General features: G+C 43.8%; 1 protein-coding gene across 2 annotated transcripts in view; it reads left to right on the plus strand.

The window, feature by feature from the left end:
- Positions 1-15,934, plus strand: part of LOC140203947 (kinesin light chain 1-like) — a 126,704-nt gene extending 110,770 nt beyond the window's left edge. For both annotated transcript variants that reach the window (XM_072270141.1, XM_072270142.1), the window contains exons 15-17: positions 4,184-4,314; positions 8,825-8,891; positions 12,177-15,934. In XM_072270141.1, the coding sequence (XP_072126242.1) occupies positions 4,184-4,314; positions 8,825-8,891; positions 12,177-12,266 (288 nt within the window). In that variant the 3' untranslated portion in view covers positions 12,267-15,934. The remainder of the gene's footprint in view (positions 1-4,183; positions 4,315-8,824; positions 8,892-12,176) is intronic.
- Positions 15,935-17,962: the final 2,028 nt, after the last annotated feature.

Below are 17,962 nucleotides of genomic sequence, written 5' to 3' on the forward strand. Positions count from 1 at the left end.
ACCACCACTCCAGAGTCTGCTAAATCTTCCTGAAGGTGTTTTGCAGTCAAACGGGGGTTTTGATTTACCTTTCTAGCAATCTCTCAGATTGTTCTCTCAGAAAGTTTTCTTGGTCTTCCAGACCTTAACTTGACCTCCACCGTTCCCGTTAACTGCCATTTCTTAATCACATTACGAACTGAGGAAATGGCTACCTGAAAACGCTTTGCTATCTTCTTATAGCCTTCTGCTTTGTGGGCATCATTTATTTTAATTTTCAGAGTGCTAGGCAGCTGCTTAGAGGAGCCCATGGCTGCTGTTTGTTGGGACAAGGTTTGAGGAGTCAGGGTATTTATAAAGCTTTAAAATTTGCATCACCTGGCCTTTCATAACGATGACTGTGAACAAGCGATAACCCTAACAAGCTAATTAAGGTCTGAGACCTTGGTAAAAGTTATCTGAGAGCTCAAATCTCTTGGGGTGCCTAAACTTTTGTAAGGTGCTCCTTTGCTTTTTTTCACTCTAAAATTGTACAAAACAAAAATAATACAATAATCTTACTTAAGATGTTGAAAAGAATGTTTCATCTTTAACTTTATGATTTTTGGAGATCAGTTCATCATCTATTCACTTAACTATTCACAGTAACAGAAATTTTGACCAGAGGTGCCCAAAGTTTTGCATGCTATGAGTGTGGGCAGTGAGAGAAGCTCTAGAATGGAAACAGCACAGATGAAACATTGGAAGCAGCAATGGAAATTTTCCTGCATGTGAAAGAGTGGAGAGTGGAAATAGGGAGCATAAGTTGTTACTTGTGCATGCTGCTCCACACTAGTCCTTATTCCTATCCCTGTTCCCACTGATCTCACTACTGTGCACATTTACCAACTTCTACTTTACTCCTCCTTTATCCATGCCAGCATTTACTGCCCATTCATATTGTCTCCAGAACTGTGAAAGCACTGAAGAGTCAATCACTTTGCATCTGGAGTCACAGAGGACCCATTGGATAAAATTTGTGGGTCTCCTTCCCTGGGAAATGATATTAGTGAACCTAGTGTGTTTTTCTGATTGGGCGGAAACAGCCTAGTGGTTCGCACAATCGCTTTACAAGCCAGCAATCACTGATCTAGGTTTGATTCCCGCCACGGTTCTGTAAGGGGTTTGTATGTTCTCCTCGTGACGGTGTGAGTTTTCCTTGGGTGCTCCAGTTTCCTGCCACGTTTCAAAGACATACCATTAGGATTAGTTAGTTGTGGACATGCTATGTTGGTATTGGAAGCATAGTGACTCTTGTGACTACCAGCCTAATTTTCATTGATTTGCTGCAAACAACACACTTCACTGTATGTTTCGAGGTACGTGTGACGAGTTAAGTTGATGCTTAATCCTTACTTGATTTTTGTAGTTTTGTACTAACCATATACTCACACTAAACTTTTGGTTTATTTAATCCCTTAATTTAAATACCTTTAACAGCCAAGATGGGATTTAAATTCCTATCTCTTTATTATTATTCTGGACTCTGACTGCTAGTCCAGCAACTTAACAACTATGCAACCATTTATCTGGCAGGAAAACCAAATAAGAAGAAAGTTAGAAGGCAAGTTACTGGCTAGAGGGAAGATCAGGACTGAGAGAGAAGTGAATAATCAGAGAAAGCACCTTGGTGTTTATGAATACATTCAGTGAGAGGAATAGAATATAAAGCAAGGATATAATATTGAAGCTTTGGTCAGACTGCACTTGGAAAATAGTGAGCAGTTTTGTGATGGCTTTGGAGACGATCCAGAGGAGGTTCACAAGAATGATCCCAGGAATGAAAGGGTTAATGTATGAGGAGCATTTGATGGCTTTGGAGTTTGAAAGAATAAAGGGAGATCACATTGAAACCTATGGAATATAGGTAGAAGTGGAGAGGTTATTTCCTGTAGTGGAGGAGTCTCAGATCAGAGGGCACAGGCTCAGAATAGAAGGTTGTCTCTTTGGAACAGAATTGAAGAGGAATTTCTTCAGCCAAATGGCTGTAGACGCCAAGTCATTGAGTATATTTGATATTCGGATGTTGATAGATTCTTGATAAGTCAGTGTGTGAAAGGTTGCGGGGAGAAGTCAGGAGAATGGGGAGAGAATAATAAATCAGCCATGATAAAATGATGGGCCGAATGGCCTAATTCTGCTCCTATATCTTATGGTCTAAACTTAACATGTTGTTTAGCTTTCTTTTAAAAATGAGAGTTACATGCTGCAATAGGTTTGCAAGGGAAAGAAGCAGGTAATTGTTGTAGTTCCCCATAGGTGAAAATTCCCTATGCCTCCAGAAAGTTTAAAATTCTTGAAGGCAATGTTCACTTTGGGCATTGCTGATAAACAAATGGTCTGCAGTTACAGATTAGTAGCTTGCAGGCAGTGGCAAGCAGGTGTGAGATACAATATGAGGCTGCTCCACAGACAGTCTCCATTAGAATTCAATATTCTTCACCCCTGAGTGGGTAGCTCACCAGTTTCTGTGGGCATGACTCCATGATATAAAACTGTATATAGATGACAACAATGGGCCTAACACCACATGTTGACATTACTACTGTTTCACTCTTAAACGTTAAACCATTCAGGTGTTTGAGAGGCTGTGCTACAGCGCCCAGCCTCAGTATCCAACGGTGGGACATCCCAGTCTCTGCTCCCTCCCCACAGGGGTTCTGCATCAAGCTTCAGTGCAACCCTCAACCTGTCCTCCTTCCTGCATGCCAGAATGTGTCTGTCGAGAGCATTAGCTTTTAGACATCTCCTTCCACTGGAAGACCATCAAGTTCCTTAATGGCTCTTGTTAGATGTATACAAGGTGATAAGAGGTATAGATAGAGTGTACAGCCATTGACTTTTTGCCCAGGATGGAAATGGCTAATATGAGGTGGTATATGTTTAAGGTGACTGGAGGAAAGTATAGTGGGATGTCAGAGGTAGATTTTTTTACACAGAGAGTGACGGGTGTGTGGAATGGTGGCAGAGGTGGATACGTTTAAGAGACTCTTAGGTAGGAACACGGATGTAAAGAAAATGGATGCTATGTCAGAGGGAAGGGATAGATCGATTGGAACAGGTTGGTACAACATCATGGGACGAAAGGCCTGTGCTGTTCCATAATGTTCCACGTATGTTCCACGTTCCTAATTCAGGACTAAATGATCAATCACATTGATTAACACACCATATTGATATAGAGGACTGAAATGCAAAACAGTTTTACTCTAATCAGGTGTTGTATGCGTCCTGAGACTGTTTGGTAGGAAAAGGAAGAGGGATTGTCACTGTGCAGCTAACTATTCTATATGAAATGTCTGATGTAATGGGTTAGAGGAGCTATGCTGTGGTCCAGTAGCTGCAGGAAGGTCAGAGGCTGAATACAGTCAAATATCCATGGGAGACTTCAGTTAACTGATGGGGGCAACTATTGCCCAACTTTGTCTCACTTACTGTAAGTCAGAGTGGTAGAATATTAACAAAGACTCGACATTTAACATGAACTCTGCTTGAACTGCTAGACTGACCACAAAGTGGACACTGTTAATCTAATGTTCCAGTCTTTCTCCGGCTGCATTAACCCATCTCTTCTCTTTTTTTTCAGTCTCTTCATTGCAGAAACCATCCTGATACTAACACCAGCCCCTCAAATGAAGACTATGTAGCATGTTTCTCTTTTCATTCTCTGCTCGTGACTAATAATCTCTTGTTGTGATGTGGTATGGTGGGGAAAGGTTGAATATCAAATTTTGTGCCTCTTCTGTTTGGATACTGATGTGAGTCCTACTGCCAGTGACTGAGCGAGGATAAAGCATACCTAAAAACTACAGTGGGCCAGTGTAGCCACTTCCCCCTGACTGAGGATATAATGAATAAATCGCTGGATATTTCTTTGAGAAACCATGTAGCAAGCAGCTCGTTAACCTTCAGTCATATGCATCACGTTTCAACTGTTTTGACTTCCAATTTATTAACCAAATAAGTTTGTAACACCTAGGGAATTCAATGACAGAAGCTATTAACATGTTTACAGCCTAGGTGCAGCCTTTCCTTGAAGGATTTGTATGCTTTCAGTAACAAAATATTTTGTTTCAGTTAATCTGTTTTTGCTTGAGATTGTGTTGCTTAACACATTGCAAATCCCAGCTCTTTTAAAGTTGTACAATTTTCTCCTCTATTGCAGGACACCCTTGGCAGTTTGAAACGCAGTGGCTCCTTCACCAAACTACGCGACTCCATCCGGAGAAGCAGTGAGAAACTTGTCCGAAAGCTAAAAGGTGTCACGGCACAGGACGCACGGCCAAAAATGCTCGGGTACAGAGCTCACCGGTGCCGGGTGACTTGGGAGGGTCTCTCTCACCTGCAACCCATAGATTCTGAACTCCTCATGCTAAAGCCCCCCTTCTTTCCCATTCACTTCCAAGCCGAGTGACCTCTTGTGTCTCTGCTCCATCACTGCTGGCTAAAGTCTTTTATGTCCCACAATTGCTAATCATTCCTTCAGCTTTCTGGGTGACAAACCCCTTAAGTTCACGTCTGGTGGGCCCTAGATCTTTGCACATCCACACAATATTTTAGTTTAGTGTTGCCCTTGTGAGGGACTTTGGGACATTTGTTACCTTAAGGCACCATTTAAATTGAAGTAGAACATACAAGGTGCTGGATGAGCTCAGCAGGTCAGGCAGCATCGGTGGAGGGATATGGACAGTCGATTCTTCAGGGTAGAAACCCCACATCTGGACTGGAAAGATCGAGGGGTGAAACAAGATCTGACGGGTGATGGGTGGGTCCAAGTGAGGGAGAGGTGATAGTCAGATGGAGGTGAGGAGAATGGCAATGGCTCAGAAGTTGAAATGAGAGTTGAAAGTGACAGAGGTCTGAAGATGATGGAATCTGATAAGAGAGGATGGTGGAGCCAACAATAAAGGAAGGGAGGTGGGGAAGGAAACCAGTGGGAAGAGTGTGCAGTGATGAGCAAATAGAGAGGGAGAGAGAGGGTGATGGGGGTCAGGAAGAGAGATAAAGGGGAAAAAGGATGGAGTGGGGCAGTTACCAGAAGTTTGAGAATTTGATGTTCATATCACCAGGTTGGAGAGTGCTTGAAGTGGAATATTAGATTCTGTTTAGTCTTGACCTGGCAGTGGAGGAGGCTGTGGGCAGACATGTCATATCTCCATTATAAATTCAAATTGTTGTCGCTCCATCTGACCATTTGTTTTTCTAATCTCTCTCAGAGTTTATCATAATCTCGCCACGTAAGAACACAAGAAAATGGAAGCGGGAGTGGGTCATCTGACCCCTCAGCCACACTGCCCAATCTTGATGTGACCTGAGCCACAACTCCCCTTCTTCGCTAGTTATCCAAAAGCTGAAAGTAAAACCTGATCCCTCACGTAGATTTGAACCTGGTTATTCTCTCCACCAACCAATGATAGCAATTGTGACCCTTTCAGAACATCCCAGAATAACTACTTCACAGTGCGTACTGTTGATAATCAACTAGCGTACAACAAGCACTCTTTCAAGATTGTTTACTGTCATAGAGTCATAGAAAAGTGCAGCACAGATACAGCCCTTCTACTCTGCGCCAGACCATCTAAACTGCCTACTCCCATTGACCTGATGTTTTCAGTGTTATTTATTTAATTGGGTTGTCTTTATGTAGTTTTAGAACTTGCGTGAAGATCTGATCACATTTTAGATCATATTTATGCAGCAGTAGAGAAGATCCCACAGGGTTCACAAGCTTTCTAGCACCACTGTAGCTATTCTTGAATCAGCCTTCAGGCTTTCAGACTCCTGTATCTTCTCCCAGAATGCAGAAATGAGAAAATAATGGCCTGAAATGCTGACAATTTCTTCCCCCCCACAGATGCTGCTCAACCTGCTCAGTTCTCTCAGCAGATTATTTGTTAGCCCTTGACAATACCATGTGCCTTCCTGACACCATTCTGTCCTAGTGAATCGTTGTCCCGAAAGTAGACCGGCAAACTGTATATTACATTAATGGAAACAGCGGGAGACCATTCGGCCCCTCAACTGGACTGAAGTCAATTGATCTTAAGCAAGAGTAAATCTGCAGATGCTGGATGCTGGAAATGCTGGAAGAAGGGTCTTGGCCCAAGACGTCGACTGTATTTTTTTCAATAGATGCTGCCTAGCCTGCTGAGTTCCTCCAGCATTATGTGTGTGTTGACTGATCTTAACGCTATTTGCCTCACAGCCCCTGGGAGCCATACCCATCAAGGAGGTGAGGATGATTTAAACAGTTACAGACTAGTGTCATCCAGAACTGCTGCCCCTGTGATGCTGGAAGATCTCAATTAAATATTGTGAGACCACTTTGGCAACTCGCTCCAGAGGCAGAACACAGAACAGTGCAACACAGGGTTCTCTGGCCCGCGATGTTGTGCTGAACTAATGATGTGTCACTACACTAATCCCTTCTGCCTGCACATGGCCCATAACCCTCCATTCTCTGCATATCCATGTGCCTGTCTAAGAGGCTCATAAACACCTTTATCATATCTGCCTTCTCCACCACCTCTGGCACCCACCACTCCATACAAGAGAAAATTTGCCCCAAACATCTCCTTTGACCTTCGTACCTCTTACTTTAAATGAATGGTTACCAGTATAGACATCTCAACAAGGCAGCTCTTCTCCATCTAAGCCTTTCATCATTTTATAAACCTCTATCAAGTCTGTCCTCAGCCTTTTGTGAAACAAACCTAGTTTGTCCAACCTCTCACATGCCTTCTAATCCAGGCAGCATCCTGGTAAACCTTTCCTGTACCCACTCCAGAGCCTCCACAACCTTCCCGTAATGTGCTCTCTCCAAAGCCTCCACATCCTCCTATAATGTGCCCTCTCCAAAGCTTCCACAACCATCCTATAATGCACTCTCTCCAAAGCCTCAAGATCCTTCCTATAATGTGCCCTCTTCAAAGCCTCCACATCCTCCTGTAATGCACCCTCTCCAAAACTTCCACAACTGTCCTATAATGCACCCGCTCCAAAATCTCCACAACCAATCTATAAAGCGTCCTTTCCAAAGCCTCCACATCCTCCTATAATGCACCCTTTCCAAAACCTTCACTACCAACCTAGAACATGTCCTCTCCAAAGCCTTCACATCCTCCTATAATGTGCCCTTTCCAAACCATCCTATAATGTGCCCTCTCCAAAGCCTCTGCATCCTCCCTATAATGTACCCTCTGCACAGCCTCTGCACCCTCCCTACAATGTGCCTCCACAGAGATATTAAAGTCGTCCTTAGTGGCAGGTGACGTGCAGGAGGATTGGACGATAGCAAGTGTTGTTCCACTGTTTAAGAAAGGTGCTAAAAATAAACCAGGAAAGTATAGGCCAGTGAGCCTGATATCAGTAGTGAGAAAGTTATTGGAAGGTATTCTCAGGTATTAAGGATAGTCAGCATGGTTTCCGCTTTGTGCATGGTAGGTCGAGTCTAACCAATCTTACAGAGTTTTTCGAGGAAGTTACCAGGAAAGTTGATGAAGTCAGTGGGTGTTGTCCACATGGACTTTAGCAAGGCATTTCACAAGGTCCCACATCAGTGGTCCAGTCACTAGGCATTCAAGATAAGATAGTAAATTGGATGAGACATTGGCTTTGTGGGAGAAGCCAGAGAGTGGTAGTAGATGGTTTCTTTTCTGACTAGAGGCCTGTGACTAGTGGAGTTCCGCAGCAATCGGTGCTGGGCCATTGTCATTTGCCATCTAGATCAATGATCTGGATGATAATGTGATTAACTGGATCAACAAATTTGCAGATGATGCCAAAATTGGAGTTGTAGTGGAGAGTGAGGAAGACTATCATGACTTGCAGAGATCTGGACCAGCTGGAAAAATGGGCAGATGGAATTCAATGCAGACAAGTGTGAGGTTTTGCATTTCAGTAGGACCAACCAGTGTAGGTCTTACACAGTGAATAGTGGGGCAGTGAGGAGTGCAGAGGAGCCAAGGGATCTGGGAATACAGGTCCATAATTCATTGAAAGTGGCATCACAGGTTGCTAGAATCATAAAAAAAGCTTTTGGCACATTGTCCTTCATAAATCAAAACAGGAGATGGGATGTTTTGTTGAAGTTGTAGAAGACGTTGGTGAGGGCTAATTTGGAGTATTGTGTGTAGATTTGGTCACCTACCTACAGGAAAGATATAAACAAGGTTGAAAGAGTGCAGATAAAATTTACAAGGATATTCTCAGATCTGGAGAACCTGACTTATATGGAAGATTGAATAGGTTAGGACTTTATTTCTTGGAACGTAGAAGATTGAGAGGAGATTTGATAGAAGTATACAATATTTTGAGGGGTATAGATAGGGTAAGTGCAAACAGGCTTTCCCACTGAGATTGAGTGGGACTACAACTAGATGTCATTGGTTAAGGGTGAAAGGTGAGAAGTTTAAGGGGAACATGAGGGGAGACCTCTTCACTCAGAGAGTCATGAGAGTGTGGAATGAGCTACCAATGCAAGTGATGCATGCGAGCCTGACTTCAGCGTTTAAGGGAAGTCTGGATAGTTACATGGATGGGATAGATGGATATGGAGGGCAGTGGTCTTAGTGCAGATCAATGGGAGTAAGCAGTTTAAATGCCCTGGGATGGGCTGATGGGACTGTTTCTGTGCTGTACTTTTCTGACTCTATGGCTCTAACCTTTCTATATTGCACCTTCTCCAAAGCCTCCACATCCTTCCTATATAGACCCTCTCCAAAACCTCCTATCATGGGACGTCCAGCATTGAATGTGCAACGGAGCGTGATAAAATCTGAAAATCCTGTTGCTCTTTCTCTTGCAGGATGAAGCGAGCAAACTCTCTGAATGTCCTGAATGTGGGCAGCAGGATTTCTGGAGACACTTTTCAGGTAGTCTGTTCCTCTTTGTCAGAAAACAGAACACTGGAAAAATTCAGAAGCTCAAGCAGCTTCTGTGGCAGCAGAAGACACAAGTCCATGTTTCGCATCGGGACCCTCAATCAGGATCGAGGGGGGAAAGGAAAGATGGATGGTGTACGTCGGGATGCTGGAATAGGGATGGGATAGGGACACCATGATGATGGGTGGAAGCAGGTGGAGATGGGGTGATGGGCAGATGGAATGAGATTAGAAAAGTGCGTAGATAGGACAGAGGTTCATTGCCAATCTACTTTCACCTATCACCTACCAGCCTCAATCGCACCCCACACTGCTGTCAGATTTCCTCTTCCTTCTTGATCCTGATGCGGGTCTCAACTAGGAATAATGTTATGCCCTTTCTCTCCACAGATGCTGACTGATCTTCTGATTTCTTGTAGGATTTTTTTTTTGTTCCAGATTCCATCATCTGCTGCCTCACCTGCTAGATCTTGCGTCACAAAAGTCCTGGTGCCTGGAAAAGGCATATAAGCTGGCATTGCACACTAGGGCAGTGGAAATTGGCCTTGAGGGGCCTGACTGCAGACTACAACGCTGAGACTCAGGAGGCTGTGTGCAATATGCCTCAAGCAGTATGCTCAAAAGTATCTCCTCACTGCCATGTAGCCATCCTAAAGCCTTCACCCTCTTGAACCCAGTGTGTATTGGCTGAAGTTAAAGGGAGTGAAGGGTTTGGGATGTGTACATGGTCAGTCACCAGCCAGTGAGGAGAGAGAGTATCAGTGAGGGGTGGGGAGACATGGGACAGAGGGTCAGGCCAAGGAAGTATTACTCCACTGTTTAGATTAAACAAGATCTACCAGGCTGATTGCCACCACCAGATTCCTTTAAATCAGGTGCAGCACACAAAGTACTGGAGCCACTCAGCAGGTCAGGCATCTGTGGAGGCAAGTGGACGTTCGATGTTTCAGTTCTAGGGTCTCGACCCGAAGCATTGACTGTCCATTCCTTCTACAGATGCTGCCTGGCCCACTGAGTTCCTCTAGTGCTTTGTGTGTTGCTGCAGGTCACAGTATCTGCTGTCTCTTGTGTTGCTTTTCTCCCTTTTGTCATAACATCGGGTTTTTGATGTTACAGAGTATTAGCAATAACTTCTCCAATTAACCTGGACCAAGTACCTGGCAGGAGCTATACAGCAGCTTCAATATCAATTTGATCCTTGAGCTTGATGGTTCATAACAAAAGGTATAATATCTGGTTTAAGTTGTGATAGCAAAAGCCTTAAGTCCCCACGTGTAACAATATCCAAGTGGTTTCTGTTTTTTATGAGTATGTGGTTCACTGCACTGAAGCCTCTTTCAACAAGGTAGGAGGTTGGAAATGCAATGAAGAGTAGCTTGGCTCTTTTCCAAAGACTGGGAAATGTTGTATGACAGTGTAGCCACATACTAGAATAGCCGAAATTTTTTAAAAGCATTTTTGCTTCATCTGTCTGAATTTAAATAATTTCTTCTTGCAAGCTCTCTTCCTGTTCTTCCACCTTGCAAAGAAATTGGTTAATTAGGCAGTCTGGAATTTCCAGATCGTTCAAATCCTTGAATCGATTCTGAAAATCCTTCTTCAGTAACTGCAGGCATAAGCAGTACTCTTGCAAATCACTGTCTGTGAAAGAGGGTGCCTACTTTCCATGCAGGGAAACCATGAGAATACTCTTCTTCCAATGTTTTCCCAATTTTCCAATAAAAGTGGACACTGCAGCTTTTGCCTGGATTCAATTGAAATTGTCACCCTGATGTTTCATATTTAGAATGTTCATTTTGTCATACAGATCAACTAGGTATACCACATCTCCAAGTTCAATCTCATTTCCCAAGCTCTTGTCGACATTGAGTAAAAATTCAACCACAGTGTCAAAAAGATCAAAGAAACATTTTAAGCAGCAGCCTTTTGACAGCCAACGCTCTTCAATCTGAAGAAGCAAGTATTCAAATTCTTCGTTATCTTGGCATAACTAGCAAAATATTCTGCTATTTAATGATGAGCTTTAATTTTGTTGATAGTGGATAAATGGACTCGGAATCCCTTTTTTCATAGATGCCTCTAAGCCAGCATGGCAACCTGTCATATATGGTGCTCCATCCGTTGCACAGGAAATCATGTTCCTAATGGCAATACATTTATCCTCAATATAGGTTTTGAGCTCATTGTAGATTGATTCTCCGTCGATATTTTTTTTACAAAAAAGAATCTTTTCATGAACTTCTACATTTTTGATAAACTGTACATATACTATTAGCAATGCCTCATTTTCTTGGACAGTTGTATCCCAAATTCAGTTTTTTTGTAGCTCTGTGCATAGTTGATACTCAATGTCTTCACTCATCTTGTCAATACGACGAGCTACAGAGGTATTACTCAGAGAAATTGATTTTAAAATACTGGTATCAATTTTGAGAACAATGGCGAGCACTTCTGATACAACAGGCATTATTAATCCATCACCAATTATGTAAGATTTTCCACACTTTGCTATTATTTTGGAAATGTTATAAGAAGCAATGAGACCACTATCAAGGTCATTTTTGGCTTTCTTGGCAAATGATGAGTGTGCAATGCTCTTTTCACCTTCTGGAACTGAGTAATACCATAAGTAGCCTTTTCAGGGTGTCTTTTACGGAAGTGTTCCTGCAATCTTGATGGTTTCGTGGCTTCATTAGACAGTACAGTATTACAAATAAGATACATGGGGTGTTGCTGATCTGACGAGAATGGAGTAAAATTATACTCCAGGTATGTAACGCACTTTCAGTAGTTTCTGCTTCTTAGCAGGTTTAGAATTCAAGGCTTCACTGTCTTCAGACTCATGGAGTCATAAGTATCTATCATTAATGAGACTAAATTAAAATAAAAAAATTAACACTAACTGGGAATTTCTATCGGATATTGATGATTGGTCGGTGTTCTTGCCTTGGTGTAGGACACAAGGAGGAATCTTCTGTAGTATTACAAGAGATTCTGCAGTTGCTGGAAACCTGTAGCAACCCACACAAAATGCTGAGGAACTCAGTAGATCAGGCAGCATCTAAGGAGGGAAATAAGCATCTGATAAGTTTCAGGCCAAGACCATCAGAAACGTCAATTGTTCATTTCACTCAATGGATGCTGCCTGACTTGTTGACCTCCTCCAGCATTTTGTGTTTTTCTTCTGTGGTGTCCCACCCCCACCCAACTATCGAAGATTATCCTCTGAGGAATTTCAGGGACACTGATTGTTTCTCCTTTCTCCTCCTTTCCCAGCGCCCCACCAGTGGCCTGACCGAGTCGCGGACTCTGAGCAACAGCCACAGCAACCTGACTCGCCGTGGCTCTCTGACAGAATCCAGCTGAAGGACATGGACATAGCACCTCGATGCATCAGAGTTATTGGGGAGCCTACAGTCATCAATCAGCACGCGCGCACACACAGACAGACACACACACACACACACCACACACACACACACACACACACACACCACACACACACACACACACACACACCACACACACACACACACACACTCTCCCTCTCTCGCGCACATGCATACACACACTCACACACATATACTCACACATACACTCTCACACTCACACATATACTCACACACTCACACTCTCACACTCACACACTCTCACACTCTCTCATACACTCACACTCACACTCTCTCTCACACACACACACACACACACACACACACACTCTCTCTCTCGCGCACATACATACACACACACACACACATATACTCACACACACAGACTCTCACACACTCTCACACTCACACATATACTCACACACTCACACATACACTCTCACACTCTCTCATACACTCACACTCACACTCTCTCTCTCTCTCTCACACACACACACACACACACACAAACTCTCACACTCCCATTTCCTGCAGGGTCTGAGATTCCAGGTATAAGGTGCAGCCAATCCCAATTCATTCTTTAAGGCAATCCCAGAAAGTTTGTGGTATAGCTCTTCCGTGTGTCTCCATGGTACTTACGGCAGTCAAACTGACCACCTGTTAGTGTCTCTGGTTTACACCAAGTCAACATCCTTTTCCTTCCTCTCTCACTGTGGACCGTTATGTCCACAACTTTGAGTATGAAATAGCAGGAGAGAGCTTGGATAGGTGATCAAATGACCATCATTGTTTAAGATGTATTCCATCCCATCGCCTACCTTCCCTTCTCTGTACAGTTAACCTGAACCTAGTCAGCAATCAATGTGAGCCTTTTATTGGTATTTCGCAGCACAAGGTGGAGTCATTCAATATTTACACTCCGCAGTATCCTCCTCCAACCCTCCGTTCCAGCTGGACTCAACATCAATCCCGCTACATATTTTTCTCCAAATCCCTTCTGTGGTGGGGAGATCCCAGTGTCTCCATTGAATCTAGAGCAAGGCCGTGCAGGAGGGAAGTCACGGATAGGGCTAAATGAGAGAGTGAAATGAGATAGACAGAGTGATAGTGAGAGAACCAGTGGAAGTTCAAATTAGAGGGACTTCAAGGGAGAGAGGGCAAGATGATCACGCCAGGATTGTGTGTGAGGAATTTATCCCCCTGTATGGTCTTTCTACAGAGTAATCTGTGCAGTACCTGTTAATACAGAGTACTGTCCCTCGTTGAAACACTGTCCTGTTCCCAGTTCCTGGCGACTATCCACATTGCCTCTGTCTTGAGGACAATCAGATCTAGTTAGAGCTATTTATCGGCCTTCAGACAGTGCCTCATCTTGCTGTGCTGTCCTGGTCAGACATCACTCAGTAACATAATGTCCCTCACCTGAGAACCCTTGCAACCTCTGTGCAATCCAGAAAATTACATTTCTACAGGCATACCCCCACTCTGGTCATCTCACAAAACTCTGGTGTTGGTCATCTCACTCCACTCTGACCGTGTGTCTCTCTCTTCATTAGACCCTCTAATGTGAACTCCCTCAGTTTCTCACCATCATTCTTTCTGCCTAATCATTTCTCTCTCGATTTTCACCATATTGCTTTAACTTTCACCCCCTCTTTCAACCTGTTTCCTTATCACACCATCCCTCCATCTGCCTCCCTTCTCTCTGTCTGTCTCCCACCAATTGTGCTCTCATTCCCACACTCCCCACCTCGTCCCCATTCATCACCCTCACCCTCCTGCCCTTCCCCAGACTCCCCACTCAATCTCCCATCCCAAATCTCCTCACCTCCCCGCACTCCCACTTCTCTCTCTGTATGACTATGCCAAATGAAGTGAACAGGTCTTCCCTTTGCAGCATTGACCCATCAAATAATTTCCATTCACAGACGCAGCAGCCATATGACTTCCTCCTGACTCGGTATTGTATTGTCCTGTGACTGTGTAGATAGTAGTACAGAAGGGTACTTTGTCCATTCAGTCTGACCTTCTCCAGACACTTTTACCTCCCTGTTGCATTTCCATTCAGCACTTCTGTTCATTTCCAGCTGCTCCCCTTACCAAATGCATTCTATCCTAACCCCTTTGACGTAACCCCAGTCTTTTAAAGACACAACTTTCTCAGTGGGGTGGACATAATCCTGGCAATACACCACCTGGGTTGCTAGGTTAATAGTCTGTGTCTGCCTCGTGTATGTTTGTGATCTCAATTGGTATGGTGATACCACTTAAATGTAACAATTAGTCTTATGTTTTCTTCTATAGAGGTGATGTGATGGAGGAAATGGAAGCAGGAACTGCTGGTAATACTTAGCAGGTCAAGCAGCACGTGTGGAGTGGGAAGTGGTGGTAACAGAACTGGGAAAAGTTGGAAACAGAGCAGTTTTCAGATTCCATGGAGATGGGAGGGTGGTGGAGAAACCAAAAGAGAAAGTTTGTGACAGGGTGGAGACCAGGAATATGGAAAATATTGAATCGGGAATAGAACCAGGATGAGACATTTCACCCATTTTGTTTGCTCCACTCCTCAGTGTCATCATAGCTATTTCTTTACCTCAGTGCCCCTTTCTACACCAACCCCAAATTCCTTGGTTCCTTTATCTATTGAACCCCCTTTTGAATACACGGCCCTCAAGTGGAAAATCCAAATGACATTCTGTAAATATTTCAGGTTTCTGACATTGACAGCATTTTGCTGTCAGTGGCTTTGTTTAGTGTTTCCGGGGGACAGGGAAGGGAGCTTCCCCACACAGGCAGGGCATCACTGAAAGCATTTTCCCCTGTCTTCCAGAGATCACTCAGGCCTAGGCTGCAGGGGTGTGGCATTGCTGCAGTGACCATGTAGGTCTAGTGAGGGGTCCCTGTCATAGGTCATGAATAAGGGTCTCTCATTGCATGTGAGGGGTGTCATGAGGAAGACCTACCATCAAAGGTGCAGTGAGGAGGGGGCTAGGTTTGCCTCTGACACAGGTCAGATGAGGAGGTACCTCTGACATTGGTCAGGCAGGAGAGACCACTGAACTTTTGACCAAAAAAGCTCTAGTCCATGGTAAAGTCAGTCAAGCATCTGACCAGCTGATGTTCTGTCAGAACAGAGCAGAAAGCCAAACCCAGGACCTACTGGCAACGGGATCTTACCCATGAGATTGCAGGTGCTGGAATCTGGAACACACGATCTGCTGGAGGAATTCAGCAGGTCGAACAGCATCTTTAGGGCAGGGAAGGAATTGTCATCATTTTCTCCTGCAAAGTTCCTCCAGAAGATTGGGATGTTACCCACATCGGGGGCAAGGAATTGTGGCACTTTGAGGAAAACACTGGGAGATGGCGATGGCAAAAGGAAGCACACATCTCAGTTCAGAAAGGGAAGTTTGTACAATAAAGTTTGCAAGGGTCTGCTGGATTGGAGAGAAAATTCCATGTTCTCAATGCAAATTCATGCCAAACTTAACAGTTTCTACACTTGTGGAACAGCATCTGGAAAACTCCCACCCAGCAGACTCTGCCATTAGCAGGTTTCTGATTAATTGTTGTTGTGTTCTGAACACTACCAAATTCTACTGAAAACTGTGTGATTTTACTGTTATTTATTGTTTGCATTTTAAATAAAATGGTATAATTGAGATATTTTCTTGGGATTTCTGTGAGGTGAAAGTGGAAGCTTGTTCTGACAGGAGGGTCTTTGGTTGGTGCCTATGATCTGTATCACACAGTAGATGAAACCGGCCAGATCAGACTAAATAATCCTTCCTTAGCAATGTGTTGCCTGTGAGGCTTTAACCTGCAACTATTTTTTCCACAGAGCCTTGATACCTGTTCAAAGTAGATTAGAACTCTTGACACACTGCTTACAGCCAGCAGACTCACTGACGTTGATTGGATTGTTCGTTCACTATGTTTAATGTACCTTCTGTGAATGTGGGAGCTTTGCAAGGGTGCAGAGGAGATTTACCAAGATGCTGCGTGAATTAAACAATCTGATTTAGGATGGCTTGAGCAAACTAATGTTTTTCTCTTTGGAGTGAAGGAGGATGAGAGGTGACTTATAAGATCATGAGGTAGAGTGGGCCGCTGGCACCTTTTTCTCAGGGTGACAGTAGCTAATAGGAAAAGATACCTTCTTAAGATGAGTGGAGGAAGGTATGGGGGGATGTCAGAAATTGTTTTTTTATACAGAGATGGTCAGTGTAGAACACACTTGAGGGGTGGTGGTAGAGCCAAATATAGGGATATTTTAAAGACTCTTAGACAAATGGATGAAAGAAAAATAGATGGCTATGTGGGAGGCAAGGGTTAGATTGATTCAAATTCAAGTTTATTATCATTCAAGTATTGACATGTATGCAGCTCAATGAAACTCGTTCCTCTGGTCCACACAGCATATATGGTTATAGAGTAGTTAAGATTGTGAAGTAGGTTAAAAAGTCGGCACAACATTGTTGGCAGAAAGGCCTGTGCTGTGCTGTAATGTTCTATGTTAAGTCTCGAACCCAACTTCTTGTAGGTCCATCCTGGCTTCTCGGTGCCAGTCAGGAGAGATTAGGAAGGTAGGTAAATTTCTGTTTGCAGCATGTAGGTGAACATGCAAGAACAGCTTCATTGTCGGTTACCCTTGAATTGTGCAATTTACCCTTTCAGAGGGGCAATGTATGGAGGCAGATAGAGTATAGAACTCACTGACTGGGCCAGAGGGCCTGTTTTTGTGCCCTGTGACTCTATCTAACACAAGAACTCCACACAGACAGAAGCCAAGATCAAGATCAGATCTGGATATGTGGGCAGGTGAGGCAACAGTGGGACCTCTTTGGACTTGTCTGCAGGGTGAGAGATTGCTTTGGTTATTAATCGCAAAGGCCAACAAAAAGAAGCTAGGTTTAAGCGGAGCAGCCATTATGTGAGTGGGCCATTGTTAAAGTGGTCAGTTTTAGGTGGGAGCAGAAGTTAGAGTCAAAGGCAAAACAAGTGTATGCAAAATGGTAGTTAAGGCAACGAGATGCTGCTCCTGTAGGAAGTGGGATTGCAGGGTACATCTGTAGGCAGTACATCCAACTTCAGGCCCCCTGGAGATAGGGAGATCACTGCTGAGCGTATTGATATGCAGGCATCTTGAGATAAAGGATGAGGTAGTGTTGGGTCTCTTAAAGAGCATTAAGGTGGAAGTCCCCGGGACCTAATGGATATGCCACAAGAGAAGAGGTTGCTGGTGCCTTGACCAGTATCTTAAGCGAGGTCCTGGAGAACTGGCAAGTAGTTAATTTTGTTCCGTTATTCAAAAAGGGAACTAGGAATAATCTTGGAAACTATAGACCAATGAGTCTCACATCAGTGATAGGGAAGTTACTGAAGAGAATTCCCAAGGATAGGGTTTATGAGCATTTGGAAAGCTATGGCCTAATTGGGATGAGCCAGCATGGCTTTGTCTGGGACAAGTCGTGTCTTACTAACTTGACTGAGTTTTTTGACAAGGTGACGAGGATGATTAATGAAGGTAGAGCTGTTGATGTTGTCTACATAGGGTCCCCCATGGGAGACTCATCCAGAAGATGAAGATGCATGGAATCAGTGGTGATTGGCCATTTGGAGTCAGAACTGGCTTGCCCATCGAAGACAGAGGGTACTGGTGGAAGGGACTTA

The sequence above is a fragment of the Mobula birostris genome, chromosome 10, assembly GCF_030028105.1.
Source record: "Mobula birostris isolate sMobBir1 chromosome 10, sMobBir1.hap1, whole genome shotgun sequence".
NCBI lineage: Eukaryota > Metazoa > Chordata > Chondrichthyes > Myliobatiformes > Myliobatidae > Mobula > Mobula birostris.